We start from the raw sequence: 27,201 nt of genomic DNA on the forward strand, positions 1-27,201 counted from the left end.
AATCTATATTTGTCTATGCATTTGTCTATAACCAATTCTCTATGTCTATGTCTCTGCTGTACATGTCCCAACCTACAGTAGCGCGTATTCAGGTCAGCTTACAACATTGTTGCCATTGTTTCCAGTACCGTGACGTAACCCAAGTTAAATTCCCATTGTCCCTATACAGTTCCAATATATTTCACTGTACATGCCCTATGTTAAATTTCCTTTGTCCGTAGAGTATTCCACCTATGTTAAATTCCCCTTGTCCGTAGGGTACATCCTCCCGTTTTAACACTAAGTTCCCATGGTCCGTAGGGTATCCCCATATACTACTCATATCCCTCAGGCGTATTTTGATGACGTTTACATTTTTACTCGATTATCTTTAAGTTCTAGAGAAACATTTAGTAGCTGAGTGAAGATGATGGCATATTGTTCACACTTTCACGCTTCCCATGTATATTTCGATGAAGGGGTAAAATATAAATGCATTAACGGTATTCGTATGGTACATTTGTAAATCAGCTATATTTTAACTTGATATACATATTTTGAAGAAAAAAGATCCGCAGGTTTAAAAATCTCAAACAATTCCGGCCACACATGTAGGGATTGACGACTGCGTGATTGCATAGACGAGTTTTGCACGTATCTATATGATCGTTGTTGTTGTTGTGGGGTTTAACGCCATTTTTCAGCACACGATAGGCTATACATGGCGGCCAGTATTAATGGTGGAGGATGAACCCGGTAAAACCCCGGAAAGAACCATCGACCCACGAGAAGCTACTGGCAAGCTTTCTCACATACTTACATTCGCTGAATCCGAGACTCAAACCGGCGCAGACAGAGGTGAGATGGCAGTGATCCGTAACGGAGAACGTTTAAGACCACTCGGCTACTCGCCCCCCCCCCCCCCCCATATCATCGTAGCGTTACACTAACATGCACATATTCTTACGCTTCCCATCCACCGGCTCTTGGAGAGAGAATCTCACTCTAGAGTCTAGAAGAAGATACCTATCACCCACTCAACTCGTTGTGTTCTCAAACATATAGACGGACGGACGTAATCACACGTTATATAGCAATGTAACGATAAAGAAAGAATACAATTAAATATGAAATATATCATTGCAATAAATTCAGTAAATGATCCTATTAATATTTCAAGCGCTAGAGCGAGTTTCTAAGTGCAAGAAAACATTTAATAACCGCAGGGAATCAATAAGGGAACCTTCAAAAATCTATTCGTCTTTGCTGTTGGCACATTGCCAGCATGCACTGTGTCAGTGTTGTTACCTGTATACATTAACATAATTTACAATATATGCTATTTGCGGCAAGTTAAACGTCACGTGATCTGAATTTAACAAATTCCTGAACTCAAGCCAACCATTTCATTTCACAGCTCGTATTGGCGAAGACTCGATATTATGGTAGGTATGACTTATTGAGAAGAATGGATAATTTGTGATGATAATCTAGTTCATTTAAAGCCACAGCTGTTTCTTTTTTTTGAGTGTGGTCAATATTTTAGGGGTGCGTTGCGTTCGTGTTGGTGAGTGCGGTAAATTAGATGTAAATGTTTTTGTGTGCACTGGTAATGTTATATATATATAATAATACATTATGTTGTACATGAAGAGAACTCATGATCAGATATGACATGCCTTCTTTACACTGCTATTGAAGAATGAATTAAATTTATTTGCAACATGATATGCAGTTACACCTGACGTTTCCTTCCCACCTACCGACAAATTACACCTGCCGTCTGCACCTCATCCACCCCTGCTCCCGCATCAGTTAATTTTGGCTGATCCCTTTTAAAACTGTGCAGCGAGAAGAAAGAATAAATTCAGGACAGTATCAGCTATGGTATATATTTGTTCCATTTTTTGCACCCCACCCCTTTCCCAACCGTGGGATATTTAGGCTTGGTGTGCAAACATTCATTTAACAATATAGGCTCTTGAGAATTATGAATGTTAATATAACATACAGGCTTATCACCAATTCCTTCTTCTGATATTGATTTTATGTAAGCATGGGGTGGATATAAGCGGTCGCTTGGGCCTAACCCCTGCCTCAACCTTCATTCGTAGCTCCACTAGTACAAAACACGCTTTTCTTCCTCCACCATTAATACTGGCCGCCATACGTAGCCTATCGTGTGCTGAAAAATGGCGTTAAACCCCACAACAACAACAACAACAACAACAAAACACGCTTCGATACAAAACAGTCACGTGTGAACACCTTTACAGAAATGATCGGTCAAATGCAATAACCTTATCAGGTCACTACAACTGTTCAGCAGTAAACGTATTCTCTGACAAACCAAACAAAATTAAAATTATCTCTTCCAGTCCATTTGGTGGTCCTTACTATATTTGACTGAAATTTTGAGAAATTGTACATATCCGAAAACAGTTATCACCCTGTGGAGGGGCAATATCTCCTTATAGTCAGAATGTACACATGAATAAATATCATGAACACCTGACTATGACGAGTAAGGGCTTATATCGGTTTATTTTCATTTATAACAGCTGCGCATCAAGACTGAATACCCTCTCTTGATAACTAGTTCTGATGGTATCGACAATCAGAAGAAAAACCTAATTTTGTTGACTGATATACCAGTCGCCTTCGGATCGACATCAGCCCTTGACGTGGCGGGAGTGGGGTGGGGTGGGGATAAGGGGTATCGCAAGACCATTGTATGTGGCAGAGCGCCAAGTCGCAGATGAGGGTGCTTGCGCCAATTCGAGGAACATTTTTTTTGTTTCTGTCTGTTACTTAGATAAAAGTGGAGCTATTTCATTAAAATACGTAAGCTTGGCTATTATTCTCAGGACTGTTTATATTTTTCAAGTTAACATAGTGCAGTATTTGTTTCGATGGTAATGGGAGTGGGGGGCGAAGGTGACGCTTATTGTGGGCGTCGTTTTATTCAGCGCAAACGTGCGGTGGCCGCGGGGTTATGCATATCCATAGAGAACAGAAACAACAAAATATTGAAATCTTTCAAGGTTCAGGGTCCAAAACATCACTCTTCCCCTCCACATCCTGAATCGGCTGCTAGCTTTAATTTTGTCACGCCTTTTTGTGATAATGTTCGGGATAGTGTAATCGCCTTCACATAACGGTCCCTGCCTCCGCCATTCAAACACCTTCTAGAGTGTTTTAGAAATATTCATAAAACATGTTGCAATAGGTCACCGATGATGTAGAATAGTTTGACGCGTATTCTATTTCTAGATTTGTTCCATTCAACCTGACCATTCATTCATTCGTTGGATTCAAGCCAGAGCGAGCCGCCGAAAGCAGAGGCGCTCTGAATGGCACCATCTGTCCTCTTCCGACGAAGGCTGTGACCTTTCACACAGGTAGCATAATTACATTTGATTTCAAATCCATGTCCAGCATCCTATTTTGTTCGGACTTGTCCCTAACCTAACGCCAGACACGTGAGACTCAAATTCGAATCGAATATTTTCTACGTTGTGAAGTTTAATACTTGGTAATAATTTATTATATTTGTGTGCTTTGCGTACTTGTATTTTTTCCCCGAAAGATTTACCAAATCAAATGGACCGTTGATTATTGTGATGAGTCAGATGTTTGCAAACTGAACCAATTAAGTTTTTCGGCTGAATAAGGCTTTCGTGGGTCAGAATGATAGCCCTGGGTAACGATTGTACCTATTGCTTTATGAAAAAACATATAATGTCAAATTACTCTATTTCTACTCTATGGTTTTGAAAAAAGTAATAGAAAAGTACGAGCAACAAGCTTGATAAAATGCAACAAATAATTTGTTTCCCTAAAATACAAAGTGTAATGTAAGAATATGAACTTACGGTATTGAGACTTAAATCCCAAATAATCCGAGAATAAGTCCTAATAATTTAAGTTCTGAATAAACTTGAGTGGAAATTCAAATTAAATCCAACGCTGAAGGTGTTGACGTACATGTTGTAGCCCGATTCTTGGTGATACACCAATAGTCTTTTGCTGGAACACAATCCATAAATATATTTTAATTTTGAAATTTGGCTATAATTTCAAGTCTCTGTTTCCAACATTCATTTCGTCACATATCGTACCTTTGAAATCAAAGCATGCGTTATGTCACATATCGAACCATTGACCTAAAGCATGCATTTCTTCACAAATCTTACCATTGACCTAAATCATGCATTTTTTCACATATCGTACCTTTGACCTAAAGCATGCATTTTGTCACATATTGTACCTTTGACCTAAAGCTTGCATTTTGTCACATATCGAACCATTGACCTAAAGCATGCATTTCGTCACAAATCTTACTATTGACCTAAAGCATGCATTTCGTCACAAATCTTACCATTGACCTAAAGCATGCATTTCGTCACAAATCTTACCATTGACCTAAAGCATGCATTTTGTCACATATCGTAAAAGCATGCATTGTGTCACATATCGTACCATTAGAGTTTTGAATTTTCATAAAAATTTACGATTTCTTATCGCACACTTGTCTTCCTGGAAGTGCCTTCTGATACACTTGTGGCAACATCCTACAGCTACATTAGTTCTCATTGTTCAAAGCCAAGTCAATATATAATAAAGAAATAGAAGTGATAGCTAGGATATTGATCTCATTAAAAGGATTTATCATTATCTTTAGATGGTATTTAGAAGTAACGACAGTTTTACTGCAAGATACAGTGTTCGGAGGATTAATTTTCATAAACGTACATGCTTTATAAAAACAAATGAAAAATATATAACTTCCCACATATCGAACTCGATGAATGTTTAAATTTTATTAAATTAACGAGTTTCTTCTATTGAGCAGAAAGGGTGCGGGTTCAAATCCTGCCACAGGAATAGCGTAGGTCAGCTACCGTGGTGTGTCATTGGGCAAGGCATTTTACTATAATTGCCTGCACACCAAATTTCTACTTTTGTTGGCCTAATTACACACTAGCGTAAACATATTCTACAATCACATCTGCTATCATACTTCAAACCAAAATCAGTATATGAAACAGAAACTGAATAAATATAAGGTATATTTACTTGATTTAGCACATTGTAAGTACTTATCAGTATCTTTAGATGGTATTAAGACGGAAAGACAATTATACTGCAATATATCAAGTTTGGCTGATTAATATTCACAGGGTTACGTTCGATGAAACAACAGAGGAAATGAAAATTATATGTAAGCAAAATATTTAAGTCGGTTTGTAGTACACATATTTTATTTGCTAACAGTAGTACTGACCACAAACTGATAGTGGTCCGATTCAAGATCTGCGTGTGATATGACTCTTATTCATGGGACTGTATTAATAATGAATTAAACCAAGATGGAAGCTCCATTAAATTCCATCGGGATGTTGCTACATGATGTGCATATACGGTTCTATTTGTATAAATTTCGATAATTACAAGGCAATCTCTCATTTTAAATTTGTATGCCGTTATCTGTTGCCTTATTTAGCTCTTAAAATAAATATGTGCCAAACATGTCTGTACCTATCTATTACATTTACAGTTTTGTGAGTATATAATATAATTTTTTCCAATTGTTAGTTTCTTACACGATATTTTGATATGATACACATACCCACTCCTTGAAACTGTACAAATAGTTCATAATTGTGGTGTTGCCAAGTTTTTTTTCAAGAACAAATTCAAGACTCCATAAGTGCTAGACCATTTGGCGTTGAACTAATTTGATACCATTGTTTTAAATACCACTTGACTGTATTGCAAGGTGAATTATTAATTAAGAAAGCTTCCACAATTCTGTTATCTTTCACTATATCTATGTTTTCACAGCCAATACAAATGTCTATGGAAATAGGCGCATGTTCGTTTTAAAATTTGTAAGGGTGACAGCTCTTGTGCATCCATTACACTCCATTTAAACACATATTATCTCCCTTTGAAAATTGGGATGCAATCTAGCAGCAGGGAGGGTGAACAGACCAATTTTGGAGCAAGTCTTCTTTGAAAATAAAGCTTTATACGAAGAAAATGAAAATATAAGGTCAATAACGTCAAACCGAAGCCTCTAACCGACCGAGATTTTCTCTAATTGTGTTAGCTCATTTTGTTACTTCATCTTTTGTCGTTCGTGTTTTCAAATTTGTATGTGTGTTTGTCTACCCACCCGGACACTTATCCGCGGTGGTACACTCCCTGCTGCTGTAGTGTGTGAGCAAGCGACTCGAGAGCGACAAGAGGCAATTAAGAAATATATCCTAGTTCGTGATGCTGTCAAGCAGCAACTACAAGCGCGTCTGGAGTCACGGGTGGAATTAGCAGAAGGTACAGAATAGTTATTTAAACCAATTTTTGAACTAACCAAAAAAATGTTTCAGTAACTGAGGCGGCTCAATAAGCTCTTGAGATATGACCTGTTGATATTGTTGGCTGTCTTCAAGCAGCGCAACCCCCCCCCCCAGCAGCCTCCTAAACCAAAACATTAAGTTCAACCACAGCCTCTGCCAGGAGTCTGAGACGTTGCCTCTATGATAGACCCAAACCAAGTGTTTAATATTGGTGCGTTTGGATATCATGATAGAGATAAGTATGTAAAACCCGAATATTTTAAAACTAAAAGCTGCTGATTGGGTCCGAACTATATATCGCACCGTTACTGATAAACCGCAAATCAGATCTGAGCAAGATATTAATAGTTTTGACCTCTTCAACAACACAGCATATGAGCATATTGAAAAAGTAAAGCAAGGAAGGAGATTGAGAGAAGAAAAAATGAAGCAGCAAGTTGAAAAAGCGAAAGCAGAAAGGAAATCAGCCTCAAGAGCATGGAAGGAAAAAGCAGATAAAACAACAAGTGATGAAGAATCAACAACTGGTAGTGGTCTTGTTACTCTATGTCTCAATAATGTCCTTGTCGATGTTGAACGATAATAAATTCTGATTGGCGGAAGACGAGCCAGTAATAATTCCCCAGAAATTGTCAATGAAGCAGCTGATATTTTCAACGATTATTTACAGGCGGTATCATGGACATTAATGTTCATAGGTCTCTCATCGATGAAATTGCCGATGATTACCACAGTGATTGAGTGTATGCAATTAGATAAAATGACTAAAATAAGATGATTATACACAATGCTTAACGTAGACCGATCATGATCAGGGTGATAAATTCGCGATTAGCTACGTATAAAGTTACGTACGGTGATGGATTTAGTGATGTTGTTCAGGGTGTATTTAGAAGCATAGCCCCAAAAGCAATACCGATAGCAAAACAATTATCAATGAAAGCTATTGATGTTGTTCGTGGCAAAAGTATTAGTGTTGTTGGTGATGTTGCTAGCAAAGCATTCTCAACAATCAAGGATAGCCTAGCACGCTGAATGCGACGAAAATCGCAGCCAGTAAAATTACACAGCACTTAAGTTTTGCCTTCCAATGTCAGTAAAATAATAAATCAAGCTGCAAATCAAAACCTAGTAGAGTTGGGTGGTGTACCCATATCAGAATAAGAACAAAGTATAACTGCAAGTTTAATAGCAGGAAGTGGTCTTCGTGTTAGACGATAACAATTATAATGAAATGTTCAAACGTGTATATGATCCCGCATTCGACACTGATGCGGCAGTTCTCAAGGATGAATCGGTACATGATTATCAATATTATTCTTACGACGCAGAGAGCGAAATCAACGTGGACGAATCGAACTGCAAGTTCAGGATACAAGCATATAGTGTTTACCAGCCGAAGCATTTATTGAAGTAGAAGGTAGACTTTTACAAGCAGATGGTACAGGAATCAGAATTGTTGGTCGACCTGGTTTTGTTAACAAGGGTATTATGACGTTATTTAAAAGTGCCATGTACATGACTGACGAAAGAACCATTGAATCATGCCTAGAAAGTGTCGATATTACCACGACGATACATGGCCTTGCAAAATACAGAGACGATTACTCGAGATCAGCTGGTCGGTCAATGATGTTTTCAAAGGATACAACGACGATCAAGAAACTGATGTGAGGCCGGTGTTTTATGATGCTAATCCAGAATTCAACTTAGGATTTGTGGCAGGTAGATTAATGTTAAATGATGAAGAAGAATTTCATGTTTGATTCCACTATCACATATATTCGGACTTTGTAGACATGTGAGAAAGGTTGTTTTCGGAGCCAAGCATCCAGTTGTACTTGTTAGAAAAGACAACGACAATGATGCAATCTGACGACCCGACACAGTTGGTGCGTGTATAGTGAGACCAACAAAACTTTCGTTGTGGATGCCAGTAATGACTCCAACAATATCTGAAGAAAGAACATCTACTCTATTTTATGAGTCAAGGATGTAAATCAACATTGTCGTGGTTGACGATGACAATAGACAGTATTTCAAGTGAAGGTGCTGATTTATTTACATGACAGAGAGCATCACAGCAGGGTGTTTAAGAACGGCGACATATATTTATCGCATTTCAGGACAATGCACGAGATTATACACAAACACGAAATCCAGTGGCATTTGACACGCTTGGAGTTAATGAAGTTTCTTTAAAGATAAATGGGCATCAGGAACCATCCGAAGAAGAATAACCGAGTTTTTATCACAATCATGAAGCACATGCTTATCATCGGTTGATGACATTTATGGGGCCAGATCAGAATGTTGATTCTGGTTTGCATATATTTTACAACGCTGTATCCAATTCTTTTCGTTGGAACATTTAGACATACTCAGGCAACCTGTCGCTGATATAGACTTCTGAGCTCGTGTTGCACAATCACCACCAAGAATACCTGGTCCACCAATTAGTTCTGGTGGTTACAGAGCAATCGCTGTCATACTCGCAGACAAAACAACGCTTCTGGAAGGTGTTGGTGGACGAATGAGAGTTATTGATGCCTGTAATTAAATCGCTCATGCTATTACAATGCCATATTATCATGTTAGTGTTACTCTGACACCTGGTCAGATTAAAAAGCTTCAATCAAAATCAACAAAGAACAGTGGAATAAAAATATCACGAAGAAAGAACAAATCGATGGTGGTAAATATTCACTATCATGGCCAGAACGTCAACACCGGCAGTTCATTAAAGCTGAAGAATAAAAAACTTAGACGTAATATTTCTGCGGGTGCCATTAAAGACGCCGTCAAGAAGGTTGTATATTTCCACTTCTTGCAGCTTACCAGCGTTGATAGCCGCTGGAGCCCCAGCTGTTGAAAAATAAACTTCACCTGGTGCTGTTGGAACTACATATGTGATGACACTAAATCAATAGGTCACGGAATAAAAACTTCCAAAAAAAGGAAAGGGTCCAAGACTACCAGGAACTCCTCATTCGTGATACAGAAAAGGTCTAAGACTCACCGGGAAACTTCGTTAGACGCAAAGCGTCTCCTTCCTATGTCCAATTTTGATTTACTTGATGCTGCTAAAAATTAAACATAACAACATTTAGAGGTGTTTTCATGCGCGATTGATTACAAAAACAACCAAACTGTGTTGAAACCGGTATGATTAATCTCGATGGAAGTTCTGGTCCAGGTACTCATTGGGTTGCATACGCGATTGATCCACGTGGAATTATTTATTTTGATTCATTTGGGTTGGCTCCACAAAAGGAATTTTGAAAATATGTAGGCCGACTTTAAAACACTCTAATCTTGTATTCAACATTACCATCACAGACACTAACTGATCCGCCAATATGTGGCCGTGAAGTAATTGCAGTACTCGACGCTGTCATCATCAACAACACCACCTCATAAAGTCGTGCACGAGTATAGAAGTAGCCGGTATAGCCGTCAACAGTAGTTTTAAACAGATCTTAAAGTATAATGGTAGATATTTACGGAAGATCTACATGGAGTAAGACTCAGGGCAAACCTCAAGGCGACTTATTTAAATATGCAACATTTGACGAGGCCAAGGATGAATTCACGAATCTTTGAGTCTCGCAAATATGTACCAAGATGAAGTCGTTGCTTTTTCAGGATAAACAAGGACGATTAAAGACGAGTAATATCCCAGTGACATATATAATTCTGTGGGTTCCACATGTGACCGTAGATAACTTAGTGGTGTTTGCTAAAACCGGTAAAATTACAAAATCTGAGGAATCAGTCTTAACATTCATGGGAGAGAATACTGGACGCATCAGAATAATTGGAGATATTATGTATTGTGATCTCAGTATTAGTGAAAATACAATTATTAATGTGAGATAACCAAAATTAGATGATGATGTGGTAACAAAAAGATACGTTGCCAGCAACAACAACACGATCAGAACTGCGATTAGTAAATATGTTGCTAATGCCGGTGATACAATGCCATGCAATCTCAATATGGCTAGTAATACCATTGATTATTTGAGAGAACCATTACTAGACGACGAAGTTGCAACAAAGTGATACGTGGACAACATCGACATTCCGATGATGACATCGTTAATGACAATTAATGATGGATTGACCACATTTAGGGCTGAATATTCTAATCATGTACAATTGGTTATAAATTTACGCTAAAAAATAAACAGAATTGTTGCTGATTTCTTTGGAAAGCCAACATTTATCGGTATTAAACTCTTTGACATGAAAACAATCACCGACAGTGTAGTATATACAGTACCGTACAGATCAGCATTATGGACACCACTTAATAAATCCATCAAAATCACGCTGAGGTTACCGGTATATACAGGTCTATAGTACTCGGCACTAGGACATTTATGATGTCTACCACCATTTCACGGCGTTATCCACTGACTAGATCATATGGACATATGTTAGTAATATTGGAGCAAAACGATGAGGAAACATTCGTGTTGGAACCCGAAGAAAAATAAAAGGTTTGCTGTATTATTGGTGTATTGAATTAGTCGCTAAACTACCACCTACTATATAATGAATTCCCCAATCGACGTTCAGCATTACATATACGATCAAGTATGTGAATGGCAATCCAAACTGAAAAATATCGTTGACGAGTATACAGTACAAGTATTAAAAAAATATCGCAGACGTGTAGTTGTCGTTGACATAATTGTGTATTCGGCGTCCGCTGTTATCGCTGGAACCGGAGTATTTATATCAACAAAACAATGCCATCACCAGGAGTTGTATCAATTTGTGTTTCAACAGCAACAAGAATTGCTGTAGTTCTTAAAATCGTCGCAAAACAATATCAACATGTGCAAATACAAAATTGCATGAGTACCAGTGTATCATAGTTGGCCAAATATTAGATCAAATTCATTCAATGGGATGCAAGCAAATAATTCACTGGTATTTGCACATAACATAAACCAGATGGAACTCCCGACAGGCACGTTGTTGGTATTCCAACAGGTAATTATCTAATCGAACAAATCAACGATTAATTTCAGCGCAGAATTAAATCTGGTACGGAACAGGAATCTAAAATAGCTATCACTGTTCAGGAACCAACATTATCAGCCGTGATAGAAATAAACTCTCTAGATTATGCTGTAGATATATATAAATCGTCAATCCGAACAGAATTAGGACCACCAAAACCTCAGCGTATCGATTTCTCCGCGGACAAACGAGTATTTTTAAAACTTCCAGAATAGCTATAAAAAAACGCCCATGGAGTCCTGTGCGATATACTTTCACTGCGTCTGATGGTACAAAACGTCATGCAATAGAACTCAAATTTCATTATAATAAATATATTAAGAAAGACGAATTCCTCAAACAACATATTAATGAATTTTCCGAGATCAAGTCAGAATAAAACATGTGTTCAATCAGCTGCCAAATTTGTTTTCATGCGTCACACAACATTACAGCGACGATACAAAGCCGCAGATCATAGCGGCGATACAACATTTAAACCAGGTTGTATCCGATCTTGAATTTTTCAATAAACTCATCAGTGAAAATATAATGATGTATGCTGATGAAGTACGTAATGTCTCAACAATTAAATAATCATCTCTGAACGCTTATGTAATTACATAAGAACAATTACCAACATTCATAGTACCGTAATTAACGTCGACGAGCTAAGAAAATCAGTCAACGATCTTATAGATGAAAACTTTCCTGAAGTCGTTGCGTCATGGAACAAAAATGATCCGTAAAATGGAGACGGTCATATGTAGCCAGGTGTTGTTAATATCACATCAACAATCGCAGTCAATCTCGCGTTTGATGCAGTAGATGACAGCTATCAAGTAGATCTTGAAAAATCCAGTCAAGCTCAACAAGTTTATATTTGATATACATCTACACCTCAAGTACATCCTGGATATATAATCGTACAAGAACCCCATAATCCGGTTTATCTCCGATGTCATAATCCGTTATTATGAAGGATACATTTCAAGCTTACTGACCAAACTGGACACCTTCTTGATCTGAGATACAAAGTTCTGAATTTAAATCTGTATGTAAGATCACAGATCTTCATGTTCGTAGAGAATTTTGTAAAATCTGTTTCAGAATCGAAGTTGGCGTTTTACAAATAATTATTCCTTGATTTAATCCACGGGTATTATATAATGTATCAACACGTGAAAAGTTTTGTATACAATTAATATTTGTTAACTAGAAATAGTTAAATGAGCTGCAGCGAAAACATATTATTACGATTGTGTGCAATAGAGATCAAATTATGAATTATGCACATTCTTGCATTGAATTTGATCAGCTGGAAACATATAATCGGATTCTAAATAAATATTATTATCAGAATAAAAATAAATATAAATGGTACAATCACTGAATCTGATTCAGCATAAAACTGTATTTTAGTCAAATTCATGGGTATATTGCTCAAATTAAATCAGATTGTTAGTCAAATTCATTAACGATTTCATATTTAATAATTTTAGAATGATTTCATCGCTATTGCTATTATTTCAGGTTAATGGTGAATTTCACAGATTTGATTGGTATATTGCTCATAATTTTTCAGATTATCAAACAATTTAATCAAATTGATGGGTATATTACTGAAATTTATTATGATTATTAACCAATTTCATCAAACTGATGGGTATATTGCTCAAAGTTATTATGATAATTAGTCATATTCTTCATATTATCGACCAAAAATAAAAAATACATATGATAATCTGATTCTGAATAAATAATATTATCAGAAATAATTTTAAAAAAATACTGTAGTCAGAAATGAATTATCCCCCCTCCCCAAACAGCTCTGTCGTCGACTTCGTCGTTAAGTCTGTCAAGGATGTTCCGTTTTGTTTATCTGTTGCAATTGCTTTCATTTTCACAATCCGTTACTATTTTCACTTTGTTTAGCTGCTGCTGATTTCACAATCACTATGGTCACTTGTGACAACGGTTTCATTTCACTTTTACCAGTAACAAAATTACTTGCAGATACAATCCTTTTTAATTATCTTATACGTGTATTCACAGTCTTTTTTTATTTCGTATTTGTGAGACAATTATGATCTAATTTTGTCAATCGCATGTGCAAGAGATACGAATTGTTCAACTTCTGTATCTTTGACTGTCGCCAAGGACTGTAACATAGATTGCTGAATCTGCTTTATGAATCTGTATTCTGCTGGTAATGTATATCTATCTTCAAATTTTCGTTGTAGTAATGATTCAGAATTACAAATAATTTTCTAATGATCAGTAACTTTTATACCATTATTATGTAATTTTTTAATTTCATAAATAATATAACTAATTATTTCGAAATTCATTATATAAAGATATACGTTTAAAATATAAAAAATTAACAACACTAACTTAATTATATAGACAGCACAACACCCATGTAAATTGCTAGATTTCCAGATGGATTCCAGCACTTTTAGAGGGCAATGCGAACTATTTACACAACTAAACCTCCGTGTGAGATCCTAGTTTGCAAAACGACAATCGAGCAAATTCAGAGGGCGATACGAAATATTTACATTCTTAGATCTAAGGACAGCACAAGCCCCATGTAAACCCATTGATTGACAAACGACATTCTAGCAAGTCAGGAGGGCGATGCGAAATATTTACAGTTATACAGTCTTAGTTCTAAGGACGGCACAGTGAATACTCTTATTTAACTTAATTCTAAGGACGACACAACACTAACTTATTCTATAATTTAACTCTTTGGACGGCATAGTCTGAGTTTCCTCTGACTCTTGCCACCCTTTTATTTTGATATTTGGACATTTATGTTGGGGTGAAAGGTCAGAGCCCATTCCCAATCGAAAAGTTGGAATTCACGGACACCATTTGGTGTCGGCATGGGGTATCCGGTTGCTAGCCAGCCTAGCAAACTTGAACGACCCTTCATCAAAAAATGCCCTCATGAAATCGATAAGAATATGATTTATTGTCTCAGAAATTGCGATCATAGCATTCGTCATGTCTTTAATCCTCTGACACTCAAGACGAAAGTACATCGTTACTGGTATTTGACCTCAATCTGGCCATTTGCAATCATAGTCATGTGACTACACAACCCTCGCAACCTACATGTCAATGACTACAGAGGTAATACAGTCATGTGATATCAACATTACACATTTTTTAGTTTTACTGTAGGAAAAAAAATCAAGCGTAAATGAAAGTCACGTAATTTTTATAGAAAAATGAAAGTATTCCAAGAAGCTTCTAAAAATTTGCATTCTGAAAACAACGAACAAAGACCTGTAAATTTTACAGCGATTTGAAGAAAACCAGATTTACTAAACAGCGAGCACATGTCAATGTGGTAGTCACATGACACCAACAAACACATCACTAACATGGTTTTCTCACCCCTGCTGAGATACCTACTTGTTTGTGTTCGTTGTTCTCAGAACAAACATGTTGAAATTAAGTGTGCATTATATTCATTTACAAACATTAAGTGAATTCTAAACAATATGTCCAAATTGTATGTACAACAACTTTGCAAACTTACTTATTTTCAATATCGCGTGACTATCTGACCTCTAATGTTATTAACATGTAGGTAGCTAGGTTTGTATAGTCATGTGACTCGGAATGCAAATTTCAGCAACGACGTACGTTGGTGTCGTCTGTCAGCGGATCAAAGACATGACGAAATGACGAATCATGTGCTCAAAAGTTTAGAGAAAACAAATCTGATTCCTATATATTTCATGCAGGTATATCTCTATGAAAGGTCGATCAAGTTTGTTGGGTTGACCAGTAAGCGGCTACTCCATTCCGACACTAAATGGTGCAAGGGTGTACCTTTTCTGTTGAAATTCGAGCTGGGAGTGAACCCCAGATATAACAAGGGTCTTATGTTAAAGAAGTTAACCGATACTTAGATATCCAAAAGTTCATGCAATGTGCGTGGCTCATCCGTTATTTGTATATTTTTAATTTAAATTATTATCGATGACAAAATCTAGTTGAAGCCTGACAAGTTCAGAAAAAGGGATAGTGTGTCTTATAAGACAACCCAAACAAATTGTTGATGAGTAAATAAAAATTATATGATACAGGCTTTACCTTTATCTGACAGATATATCCTTTGACTTAACCGAATGACAAAGTTTTTGACGTTGAATTTTTTCTCTGTCTTCCAATAGAGTTATACTCTGAAATAAGATGCCTCTGTTTTTATTTCTTTGGACATACCGATTTGGTTATATTATTTGCAACACGATGGGAAAACATTTAACAAAAACTGTTTTTTATTCATAAGCGAATACTATTGTAAAATACAGGCGAGATAACTTTTTAATTGCTCTCTCTTTTACCTGACATATTTATCTCCCTTCATCGGTTTATACCTAACCCACTCGGGAGATACTGAAATATTATTTTTTAAAAATGTTTTGTCGCAACTGCCGATCTAGTGATATTATCTGCGACACGTTGAACCGAAGGTATACAAATATCAAAATATTTACCAGCTGCATCCATTGATTGAAATATTATTTCTTTACCAGTCTCCACGTTCACCGATTTAGCAACCCTGCTCACGTGTGGTGAACATCTATAATTATGCATGCGACACCGACAGGTGCTGTTGATGATACAATGAATAACCAAGGAACGGCAACGATTATTTATTATCTCGACAATCAGAGATAATCTGTTAGAATAAAATGTGTTGCGGAGCTAGACGATACTTGGATTATCCGTTACAAACTTGACTCTGAGTCTTCACACTGGAAATATTATTACGGTAAATAAAAACTCTAAACCAGATATGTTGACCGGTATTAATAAACCATATTCTGAACGAGGATATCCTGTGACTGCAGTTATTTATGAAATATATCCGCAGCATAATAAACATAGAGTATATGATCTTAAACCAATGAAATTTTCGAAAATGAATTGTGTACTCGAGCGCATTATAGAACATTTCACAAACGTGATACGTGGAAACGGTTTAGCGGATCTAAGACGTAAAACAATAAATGTGTGGACAGAAACAGTTAACGATATCGGAGCGTCTATCAAATATGTTGCTTAAATGGGAAATAAATTAAAATGTCACATAATGGTAAAAACAATAACCAGATAAATTTTGTACGAATCAAAATATAAATAGATGGGAGCTCCAATAACTATTATTTAACAATGCGCAAGCATGGACATTTACGGTGACAATATTTCCACGAGATCGAACTGTTAAATTCTATAACGGTTATATGTTTAATTTTGTCGGAAATATCAGTTTGTACGATATAATGGAGATATTTATCGTACAGAATCTCTCCACGAAGAAATTAAAAGGAAACCAACATGATTAAAATTTCTTAAAGATGTTCAGGGCAGTTGTACCAAATACGGGCATGGCGGATTATGGAATACCAAACATGCTTATAATGATGTTATTTCAGTTGATATAGTTGTATGTTATCCCGAAAGGTTTCTTAGAATGGGAGAGTGTTCTCAATACTTTAAGAGATTTGGACATCCAATACACGAGATGACCATTGTTGAGATAAACGGACCTTTACCAGATTTTGACCTAACTGGATTTGCATGCATCGAGTCATTCCAATTTACACCGTAAAATCTTCATTCAATTCTCACAGTTTGGCTTGGAAAACATTTTAGCGAACGCTGCTGGGCTCTAATATTTTTATTACTATTATGCTTGAGGTAAAATTATTAATTTACTTTGTTGACATTGAACCGGATAGGTCACATCATCCGCAAAAAAACAGGTTTAGTTACCGAAATAAAAGAAATATTCCCTTGATGTATCTCTTCATATAACTGATTTTTAGAATAAAATCGCAAAAGATCTTGGGAGAAAAATAATTGCTAAATTTACACAAGGAGGATCATAAGCGGCATCGTACAATTTTAATTATAGACTATGCTGAATTAGATTTTATAATTGCTGATACAACGAAAAGAAAATCATATATAGGTCGAAGTAATGTTAACGTATCGGACGGAACTAAATTAGGTACAATTGTGAGTTACACTGATTGCGAATCACTGCAGTTTCCTCATTTAAGATCTTGAATGCTCGCGTACGTTTCGATAAATCTATTGTACATGGTGAACAGATTTTCTGATGCTGCTGTCAGAGTTTCCACAGATTCATTTTATATACAAAATACAGGATTTGCTGGAGCAACTACATATTGATGCTGATGTATTCTAGGGCGAATGGATAATAAAATAAGAAAAGATGCCTAGATTTTCTGAATCTGCCGACGTTGAAATCAAGGATATTTATTACAAAACTATTAAAATAACAGAATGGTTGTAAACACCATCGGTATGTGATCATGTGACCAGACATAAGACTATTTATCTTAATGGACCGGGATGTACTGGTAAAACAACACGTGTGATCAAATTATTTCGGGGACTTGATAGAATTGTGTTAACCATTACACATAGACTCGCCAGAAATGAACGTACGAGGAGTTAAATGTCGTACTTATCACCGATTTTTCCGATGGAAGAGAGATATGTGGACTTGTGAACGAATGGGTGAAAAATAGATTCCAAAGATTATTATCTGGGGTGAAATATGTACAGTGTCACTGGAGACACTAAAATATATCTTGACTGGTTGTTTACGAAAAATACTGCTGTAATAACGTTTGGTAATAATAGTCAACCACCACCTTTGTTAGATTGTCTCCGCATGAATGGTTAAAACATTTGTTGATTATTATGAGGAGATCACTGATGATCATACAACGCTTGATCTAGAATTGAGAGAGCTTAACAAATTCATTAGACTACAACCAAATGAGATTCATTGTCAGGTAATACGTGTGGTAATTCCAGAAACTAATATGAATGATTTTCTGCAAGTGTGGAGACCAGATGATTTGATAGCTGCAAGTTGAAAAATAGTTCATGATACACTTCAACAACACTTATTTCAGTTACATAAACAAAACACATCAACAACATTTATTTCAGTTACACAAACAAAAGTTTATAAATATACCCGTACCATTGTGTTATTGAGCAGCAGATACACGCATGCAAAAGACTGAAGTTGCGAGTACATGTTCCTTGACATAGTCAAGAAAACACAATCTTGTGTTGAATGATATTGTTTTAGTTCCTGTCAGTGTTGTTGAGAGCGCGTTAACGATGAACAAAACTCCATGGACGTTACTATGTGCTATAACGATTCATTCGTCACAAGGATGAACTATTTCGGATACAAATATTTGGTAAAATTAACTTTATCATGCAGTGCCTTGAGTTAGAATAATATCTCAGCTGCTAATGAATATCGTTACAGAAAATAATAAACAAACTCAAGAAGGCAATAACGAAGATGAAGTAAGACAAAATTAGTTATAAACAGTGTTACAAAAAATGCGACTTTGATCTCGGTGTTGCATTTATCATGACGCTGGAACAACGATCGAATTATCATTGTGCGTGCTGTAACACAGTAATGTTGTGGCACTATTCAAATAAAAATTCAAGAAAGTTTACCGTAGATAGAATTAATAGTAGTCTTAGTCACACACTCGAAACTGTGATGCTGACCAGTCTTGAATCTAATTGACGTGGAGGTGCTAGTTCACAAAAGTGAACGCGGTGGTAATTGCGTATCATTATGAATTACTTGCAATTGTTCACGTACAAAACCACGTGGAAGAGCAGTTGAATCTAATCTATAGATTGCAGGTCTACCCGTGAATCGTACCGCACTGGAAATTTAATGTGTGGTCACACTCCAAATAGTATCAGTTGCTCTTTTGTACCACCTTCAAGTTCACCAGGTTCATATAAATATCTTACAGTCATGTTACCTAGTACTGGTTGTTCTGAGAAGGAGTCATGTCGTTGTACTGGTATTTTGTTTGATTTCACTGGTTGGTTTCATAGAAATTGCACGAGTAATTTCATTATTTAACGCATCTATTACACTTGGTAGTCTTACAACCCATTCACGTGATCTCATGTCTTTTGAACTTTGTTCAGGGATATTTCCTGCGCATACTGACATCTAAATAACCTCTCAGCAAGTGTTAGAATAAAGCATTCAACAATTGCCTGATAGCGATGAATTGCGATATGTCCTCGTCTGATTTTGACGTTATGTATTTTTTCACCAGAGATGATACTGCACCAAGAAATTCCTTAACAGGATCAACCTGTAGCAAATGTGGCGATCGCAAGGGTAGTCGTTGATAAATCCGTTCAAAAGCAGATGCAACTTCAGTCTGCTTCTTTATATCTACTGGCAACATCAGCGACAGCTAACGCGTATTTTTATGTGCGGGATTAACGTCTACGTGTTTTAATAGTATCATGTGGTAAAAACAAAATATCTGCTTGATGAACTTCATTGGGAGTGCTAACATCAAAATGTGCGTACTGAATTTGTTTAGGTGTTGGTAGATAAATTTGCCATATTTACCTTTCTTGTTAACCAATTTGCAGCAACACAACGTGTGACATTTGCTGCATCAGCGAGTTTGCTAATCGCTACGCTACCTTTCCAATATTCCATTATAATACTAATAATCGGTTGATTAATTACTGGCCACTAATAATAAATCGATTCCATTATAATAATAATAATCGGTTGATTAATTACTGGCCACTAATACTAGTTTACCTTTCATCACGGATTTTGTAGAAAGCTAGCAAGAGTTTCTCAGAGAGATTTCCTTTTATATGGAATTTGATGAGTGAATCCACTTCACATTTGCAATTTGTCGTTGTTGTGGATCCTTATTTTTATACGCTACATCATGCACCTGACATGATTAATTAATCGCATTTATTGGATACTCTCAGTGTCTTGGTTGATCTTTCTGGTCAAGTCGGATATCAATTAGAGAAAATCTCGGTCGGTTAGAGGCTTCGGTTCGGTGTATGTGACCTTGTATTTTCATTTTATTCATAGGAAACGTTTTTATCTTCAGTTAAAACTTGCTTCAGAAGTGGTATGTTTACCCTCCCTGCTGTCAATCTATATAAATTTAACTAATATTGGATGATTAAATTGTATGAAATAGGAAAAGGACATATATAGAGCGGAGTGAATACGGAAATTGGTGTACTTATTATTACAAAATAACTTTGTTTCCAATGTAGATAAAACTATTTCTTCGAAATTTCTATTGTTTAAAACTAAAATGGAACAACATTTGTTTGACTTTACCAGCAAATATGAAATTATCTGGCCATCTTTACTTTAAATTGGTTTATTTTGTTCTTATTACAGATTAAAAGATGGCATCTGGAAAAGATATCCTAATGAACACCGTCTCAAAGATTGTCTGTAGGGCTTTAAGCTTTGCTGAATTCAGTAGCTACGGCACACTGCTTTTAAAAAATGTGGAACTGGTCAAAGAATTCCTTAGCAACAAGGTGTCTGAAGAAAGTTTTGAAATGTTTTTTGGCGGCAGCTCAGCAGAGGGAACCTTTACAGAAGGAAGTGACTTTGACAAAATGATTGTTATACGAGACATGACTGTTCAAATGACTCGGACAGATCAGGAGAATGCGAGAGGCCATATATTTTTTTTTGGACACAAGTGGTAGTCGACCAGGGTTTTGCAGACTTAGATTACTTCAGCAGGATGACACAGCATGCAAACTGCTTAGTGCTCATAATGTAAATATTCGAGAAATGGTTCAGGAAACTAATGACGGCGTATATCTATCAAGTGAAAAATTTGTAAATTTCTTTGTTTCCTTATTTGGTGACAGGAAGCTCAGTGGTGTATCCTCACATTACAGACATGGACCATGTGCGACGACGGAGTATCAAGACGTTCATGGATATACCATGGGTAAACTTGGCATGGAAATTGAGATTGACTTGGTGCACGCTCTACAGTGTGACCAGTGGCCTATTGAAACGAAAGAATGGTTTACTCGGGAACGCCTCCACGACTGGCCACCAGAAGACGTAGTAAATAAAATCAGTCATCAAAAGTGCCATGTTGTTCCCATTGGCGATGCAAGGTCAAAACTTTCTTCCCTCGAGTGGCGTATCTCTTTTCTTCTCGGAGAACGGGAACTGGTCTGGAATTTCAATAATACCCAAGTACAGTGTTATGTTCTGTTAAAGAGGTTATTGAAAAAGTACATCGAACCTTTAGTCCCAAACCAACTCAGCTCATATCACATGAAGACAATCATATTCTGGCTGTCAGAGGAGAAAGGGCTGTCGGTGTGGAATGATGAAAATCTGCTGCAATGTGTGGCGGATTCTCTCAGTATGCTCAAAAGCAGTATTGTGGAAGGTGGAATGCAACATTATTTTCATAGGCAAAGAAATCTACTGTATTACAAGCTGGAGGATGTATCAGACAAAGAACGTGTTCTTTTGAAAATAGATGAAATACAGGAAGACATTGTGACCCATATTTTGAGCTGTATGGATGCATTGAAAGTACCATCACAGGGGTGGATTGAATCTAATGGGAATCTTACACATTTTATGGAAGCGATGAAAAACGTTTCAGATTTGTATGAAGACTATACACGGACACAAGAGTTTAATGATTTAATAAAATTGTATAGAACAATGTTCACTATTTTTGTGACTGTATCTTCAGAAGAACTTCATCCGTGTCAGGTACTTTATCAACTTCGAGAATTTGAAGAAAATCCCCCAAGGGACGTCATGCCTCTATTCCGAGATATGACAAAGATTTTCCTGGACATGAAGGTCGGTATCACATATTTAGGACATGCTATTAACTGCAAGGATGGACTTTGTCAGACGTTTATCCAAACTAAGTTTTTGACAGTAGACAAAGCCGTACAACTCATAAGCCATGCAGTGCACATTGACTCTATGTCTGGCGTACTTTACCTTGCTTCACTTTACTTTTATCAAGGTAAATTTGCAGCATCAAATGCTAAAGTTATGTCTCTCCTGAAACAAAATAAATATCTCATATATCCTGGCAACAGTTCTAGACACACAAGCATACACCTGACAATGGATGGAAAGGCTAAACAAGAATCCAATGTTTATGTTTGTGGGAAAAAAGGAGGAACCTATCCAGCGTATGACGTAGCTTTCTCTTTTGATGATCTGCATTTTGTGCCATACCCTGTACAATTTGAATGTGCATTGGCACAAGGCAAACATGAACGTTTTTTTGTAATCCATCCTTGTGTTTATGCATATTTTCTGCTTTGCATTGGGCAATACTGTCTTGGGGGTGGTGCACCTTTTCAGGATTTTCTATCTCAGTTAGAAGAAACAGTTCGTGAGACAGTCGGTGGTCTTCAGAGATTTCGTGCATTGAATCTCCTCGGTTTCTGTTTCGAACTTGATGGAAACCTGAAGGAAGCGTTCCGATACTTCAGTCAATCGCTTCAAGAGACCAGAGAAAACCCTGACGTGTTGAATGCGGCAGTTTACCACATCGGAATTCTTATTGTGAATCTCCTGGAGGCAAAAGAAAACGAGAATATTATGTACAAGAGAAAATTACACTGATGCATATACCTGAATGTGTTCTTCTTTTGTGAAAAGTACTCTTATAAATTATGTTTCGGGGAAAATGCTGTTCGAGTACATTATTGCAACCTACCGTGTTATTATTTTGCTTGAATATATCCTACTGATAGGGATGACATTTCGTCATGGCCAAATAGAAAACTGGAAATTGCAAAGCCTGATAAGACATTTTATATATAGATAAAATACTTGAGAAAGCAAGAAGAGATGGAAATTACTATAACAAACTTTCCCTTGATATATCTGACACAAATAAAGAGGAGAATGTTTGTGAAATAGATTGTGATTATTACAGTCTTGTAGTGAAAATACAGCTGAAATTTGCTAGTTTTATGAAAATGCACAGAAGTAACTGTGGTTTACGAGTAATCACAACGTTATACCATGCTAGTTTTAAAAATAATACATGGACATATTGAAGAAGAGTCCAACCATTTTTTTATTAGTTGATATATAGCTATTACTATTCCTGATTAGAAACATTCTAGTATATTTTCGACAACAGTAATAACCTGTGAGAAAACTGTGCAGGTGATATTCATGAGACTTTACCCAATGGCGTTATGCCAACTGCAAATAAAAATATATTGTTAATGGTTGCATTATGAACTGTTTGCGGTCGTTAAACATCTTCTTGCTTCCTAGAAACTCACTCTAGTGCATGCAATACAATGTAATCGTCCAAGATCACAATTACAACTTGCCATTATATATATATATATATATATATATATATATATATATATATATATATATATATATATATATATATATATATATATATATATATAGTTCTAGATGTGATTAACAGAAATAACTCAGAACCAGTATGCATACCTTAATAAGGTATAGTCTTCCTCTCTTCACTAGATGCTCCTAGGACCAGGAAATTTCACCTTCTGTCTTAAAATTGACTTCCTTTCTTGCGACATCTGAACTGAACATTTTGTGTTTACTCAGTACGCATCTACCCAGTGCTTGTAAAATGCGTTCATGTTAATTGCCGTCGTTCATTTTGGGCAAATTTATTGTGCCGTTTTGAATCACCTTAGCTCTTGTGTTATCTTCTCTTTTCCTTTACCTGGTGTAGGTTAAGTATTTCCTGTACTGTAATATAGGAGTATATTAATATTTACCCATTTATTGCTTTCATATTCAGGATATTTTCGTTTATTGGAAAATGACCAACGAAAGATTTCGTTCTCTGCCAGGAATCGGCAATGTATCGTGAGTTGCCCGCGTTGTCGTCCAGGCATTATTTATTAATTACTATTTCAGAATAGTATGTCGATAGTAGTCTAACTTGCAATCATAGAATATTAGGATGGCAATTTGATTATGGGAAAACCTAAATACTGCAAGATATGGGAATTTGGATAAAGATTAAAATTAGCATCCTCTAGCAACAATCGGGATGACCAATGCACACAATATTAACAAGGCGCCAGGTTTGGAAAATAGAGCATCTTATAAAATAAAAGAAGTTCATGCACACTGTTTTTGATTTCGAAGATGTAAACCGGTGTTCCTATGCCCATTATGAACTCTTTATATATATATATATATATATATATATATATATATATATATATATATATATATATATATATATATATATATATTCTTTGATCGATAACATATCAAAAGTGTGATAAGCGTGTAATGAGCGATCAGTTTATGGATTAAAGCATTTCACTATGCTATTAACTTGATGTTCCATGTGGCGTCATAAACTCTATTCAAGCACACAAAGAAGGCAGTTACATTTTCTTAGTGCGGGAAGCTTTCTTAAATGCTGCAAGTCTGAAGAGATGGACAGTTGTGCGCCTCTGGCGTTTGAATCGACATGGACTATCTCAGTAGTTTGTTGGATTTGAAATACCAGAGTTGTCAATCGTTTATTCGTTCCATAGTTTTGCAAATATAGATTGTTCAGCTTACGTGACATACGTTGAAAGGGTTGGGTTGGTTATTTCCATATTTGGTACTGGTATCACCATTGCTTCTAGCTAAGACTGCTGCAAGTGGCCAGTTTCCCACATTGTGTTGAAGATATCTAGCAGTGTTTTGAGACCTGTGTCGGTGATTTGTTTCAAGCCTAGAGGATATAATCTGATCCTTGCTGAACCATTATGGGTTTGACAAGGAGATAATTTTAATTCTCTGAATAACAGACTTATCGTAATCTTCGGCATTAGCATATTCGAAATTTAGAATATATTGTCTCTGATTTTATACAGGGTGAAACATTTCAGATTTATCATACTGTGAACTTGTTTTAGAAGAATGTTTTGGACCAAGTATATCATATTGAATTTACGTTTTATTTTCTGAATGATATTCGATACTGATTTAACAGAGGAGTTTGATAGTTCAGTCTAGTCACATATAATCTTCAGGTTCACCTCTGGCTCCCTCTGATATTAGGATTAATTTTAGCTCGGTATATACAGTATACAGTGTTGAGTTGGAGTCGAACGTTTTCCCGTTCGCAGTTGTCGTCTTTGCATGCAACGTTATGGTTTGTTGACATTAATTTCTTATGTATATTATAGGTTATAACTACTGTACTACAACGTTTAATTTGTAGATTTTCTATGTAGCTCCAGCTTGCGTAGTATAATGCAAATATTTTATATTCTTGTATGTGACTTAACAGATCTATATTAGCAATAAAATTGCATTTTATTAAGAAACGTTTAGTACCATAGGATTCTTATCAGACACATGTAGGTTCACTTCTGAACCAGTTTATTGCTTTTGTAATGTTGTGCCGATATTATAAGTTGTATAGCTTACCGTATATAACGATATTACGTGTTATATTATATGCCGGTGTCATTCATAGTACACGATGTTAGATTTATTTTCAGCTGATCAGGGTCGACAGCGTAGCAGCTGTAGTGCTGACCATAGAAGTTGACATAGCAGTTGTAAAGCTGACCATAGCAGCCGTAGAGCTGATTGAGCAGTGTGTTGCTGGTTGAATATCAGCTGATCGGGCGTTGCTAACCGACTGGTGGGCGCTGATTGCTTGATTGACCAAGTGATTGAATGGTGGTCGGTGAATACCTGTAATGCTGACTGCTTATTGACAGTGTGTCTGGTAGCCAAGTATTCTGGTGACGGAGTGTTTTGTGTAACTCCATACATGTATTCTTTTAGCCGTGGGCTGATTTTTGGGTTTGTTATGCCCAGTGGTTTTGGACTAAAATATAGTTGCATGATATCTGTTCCATTTTGACTATTTGAGTAAAGTACAGAATTTTTCACTATTTGAGTGAATGCGTCATTTTTACTATATAAGTAAAGTGCCTCATTTGTACACATCATTGTTTTCGCCGTGTAAAATTACTGTGAATCGGTAACCTTTGTCCTTGTACTACGTAAGGTCATTTACTTGTATTCACTTTTATGTTACATTATTAGGTTCGTGCGGATTGTGTCAATTTTTCCAATATTTGGATTATACACGCACGTATTAATCATAAATTATTTTTCCATTCAAGTCAATCATGAATAAACATTGTAGTATTGTCACCATCAAAAGTGTTCTGTGATAAATCCGAAAGCCAATCTTGTTATCTTATTCCACTAGATATCGTGCCTTAATACTTTTTGCTAATTTGATCAAATACATCAACTATTTTATCATTCAAGAAGGAAATGTGGATATCGTCCACATTCACTTCGGACCATAATAGAGAATGTATTTTGTGGCTATCTCAATATCTACTGTTATCAAGAATTCAACCAGAGTTTTAAAAAATCGGCTAGAAAAAATGATCATAATGCAAATTGAATTTCGCTTTTCATAATAACTTACTTCATTGCTTGAGTTGTCAGTCATTTTTGCACTGTCCCAAGTTAGGTTTGGAGGTAGAAATAAATCCACATATTTATAATAAGAATCTGTTTTCAGAGGACTCCAACGTTGATACCATCGTTCACTTTGCCGCATTAAGTCCGTATGTCGATAAACGATTGACACATTTTTATCGAGATTGACGAGCATGACTGATTTATTACAAAATTCGTCCGGAACATTCAATTGACCGTCTCTGCGCATGACTGATTTATTACAAAATTCGTCCAGAACATTCAATTGACCGTCTTTCCTACATACTCCGCATAGAGTAAAGCACAAAGCCAATTCCCATTGATGACAGAATCTCTAACAGTTTTCACATGATCGATCGTGTCAAGGCCACCGTAAAATCCACAAAACTAAATAAAATATACCGCCTGGTTTTCTAATAAAGTTTCAAACTACTGATTACAGATTAAAATTATTGT

The 27,201-nt window shown here is 36.2% G+C and overlaps 1 protein-coding gene across 2 annotated transcripts; it reads left to right on the forward strand.

Moving 5' to 3' along the window:
* The first annotated feature begins 1,365 nt into the window (after positions 1-1,365).
* LOC149799801 (uncharacterized) lies at positions 1,366-26,480 on the forward strand. 2 transcript variants are annotated; one of them, XM_089959196.1, is made up of 2 exons: positions 1,366-1,424; positions 20,647-26,480. In XM_089959196.1, the coding sequence occupies exon 2, from the start codon at positions 20,926-20,928 to the stop codon at positions 22,882-22,884; it is 1,959 nt and encodes a 652-aa protein (XP_089815322.1). In that variant the 5' UTR covers positions 1,366-1,424; positions 20,647-20,925; the 3' UTR covers positions 22,885-26,480. The 2 variants fall into 2 exon arrangements, with proteins under 2 accessions (XP_089815322.1, XP_089815323.1); XM_089959197.1 differs by lacking the exon at positions 1,366-1,424 and adding an exon at positions 3,252-3,380.
* The last annotated feature ends 721 nt before the right edge of the window (positions 26,481-27,201 follow it).

This window comes from Sinohyriopsis cumingii, chromosome 5 (assembly GCF_028554795.1).
Source record: "Sinohyriopsis cumingii isolate HCF-2022 chromosome 5, ASM2855479v2, whole genome shotgun sequence".
Lineage (NCBI taxonomy): Eukaryota > Metazoa > Mollusca > Bivalvia > Unionida > Unionidae > Sinohyriopsis > Sinohyriopsis cumingii.

Excerpts from the sequence above, each read along its gene's own strand:
- LOC149799801 (XM_089959196.1), top strand. The coding sequence starts at position 20,926 with ATGCGAGAGGCCATATATTTTTTTTTGGACACAAGTGGTAGTCGACCA.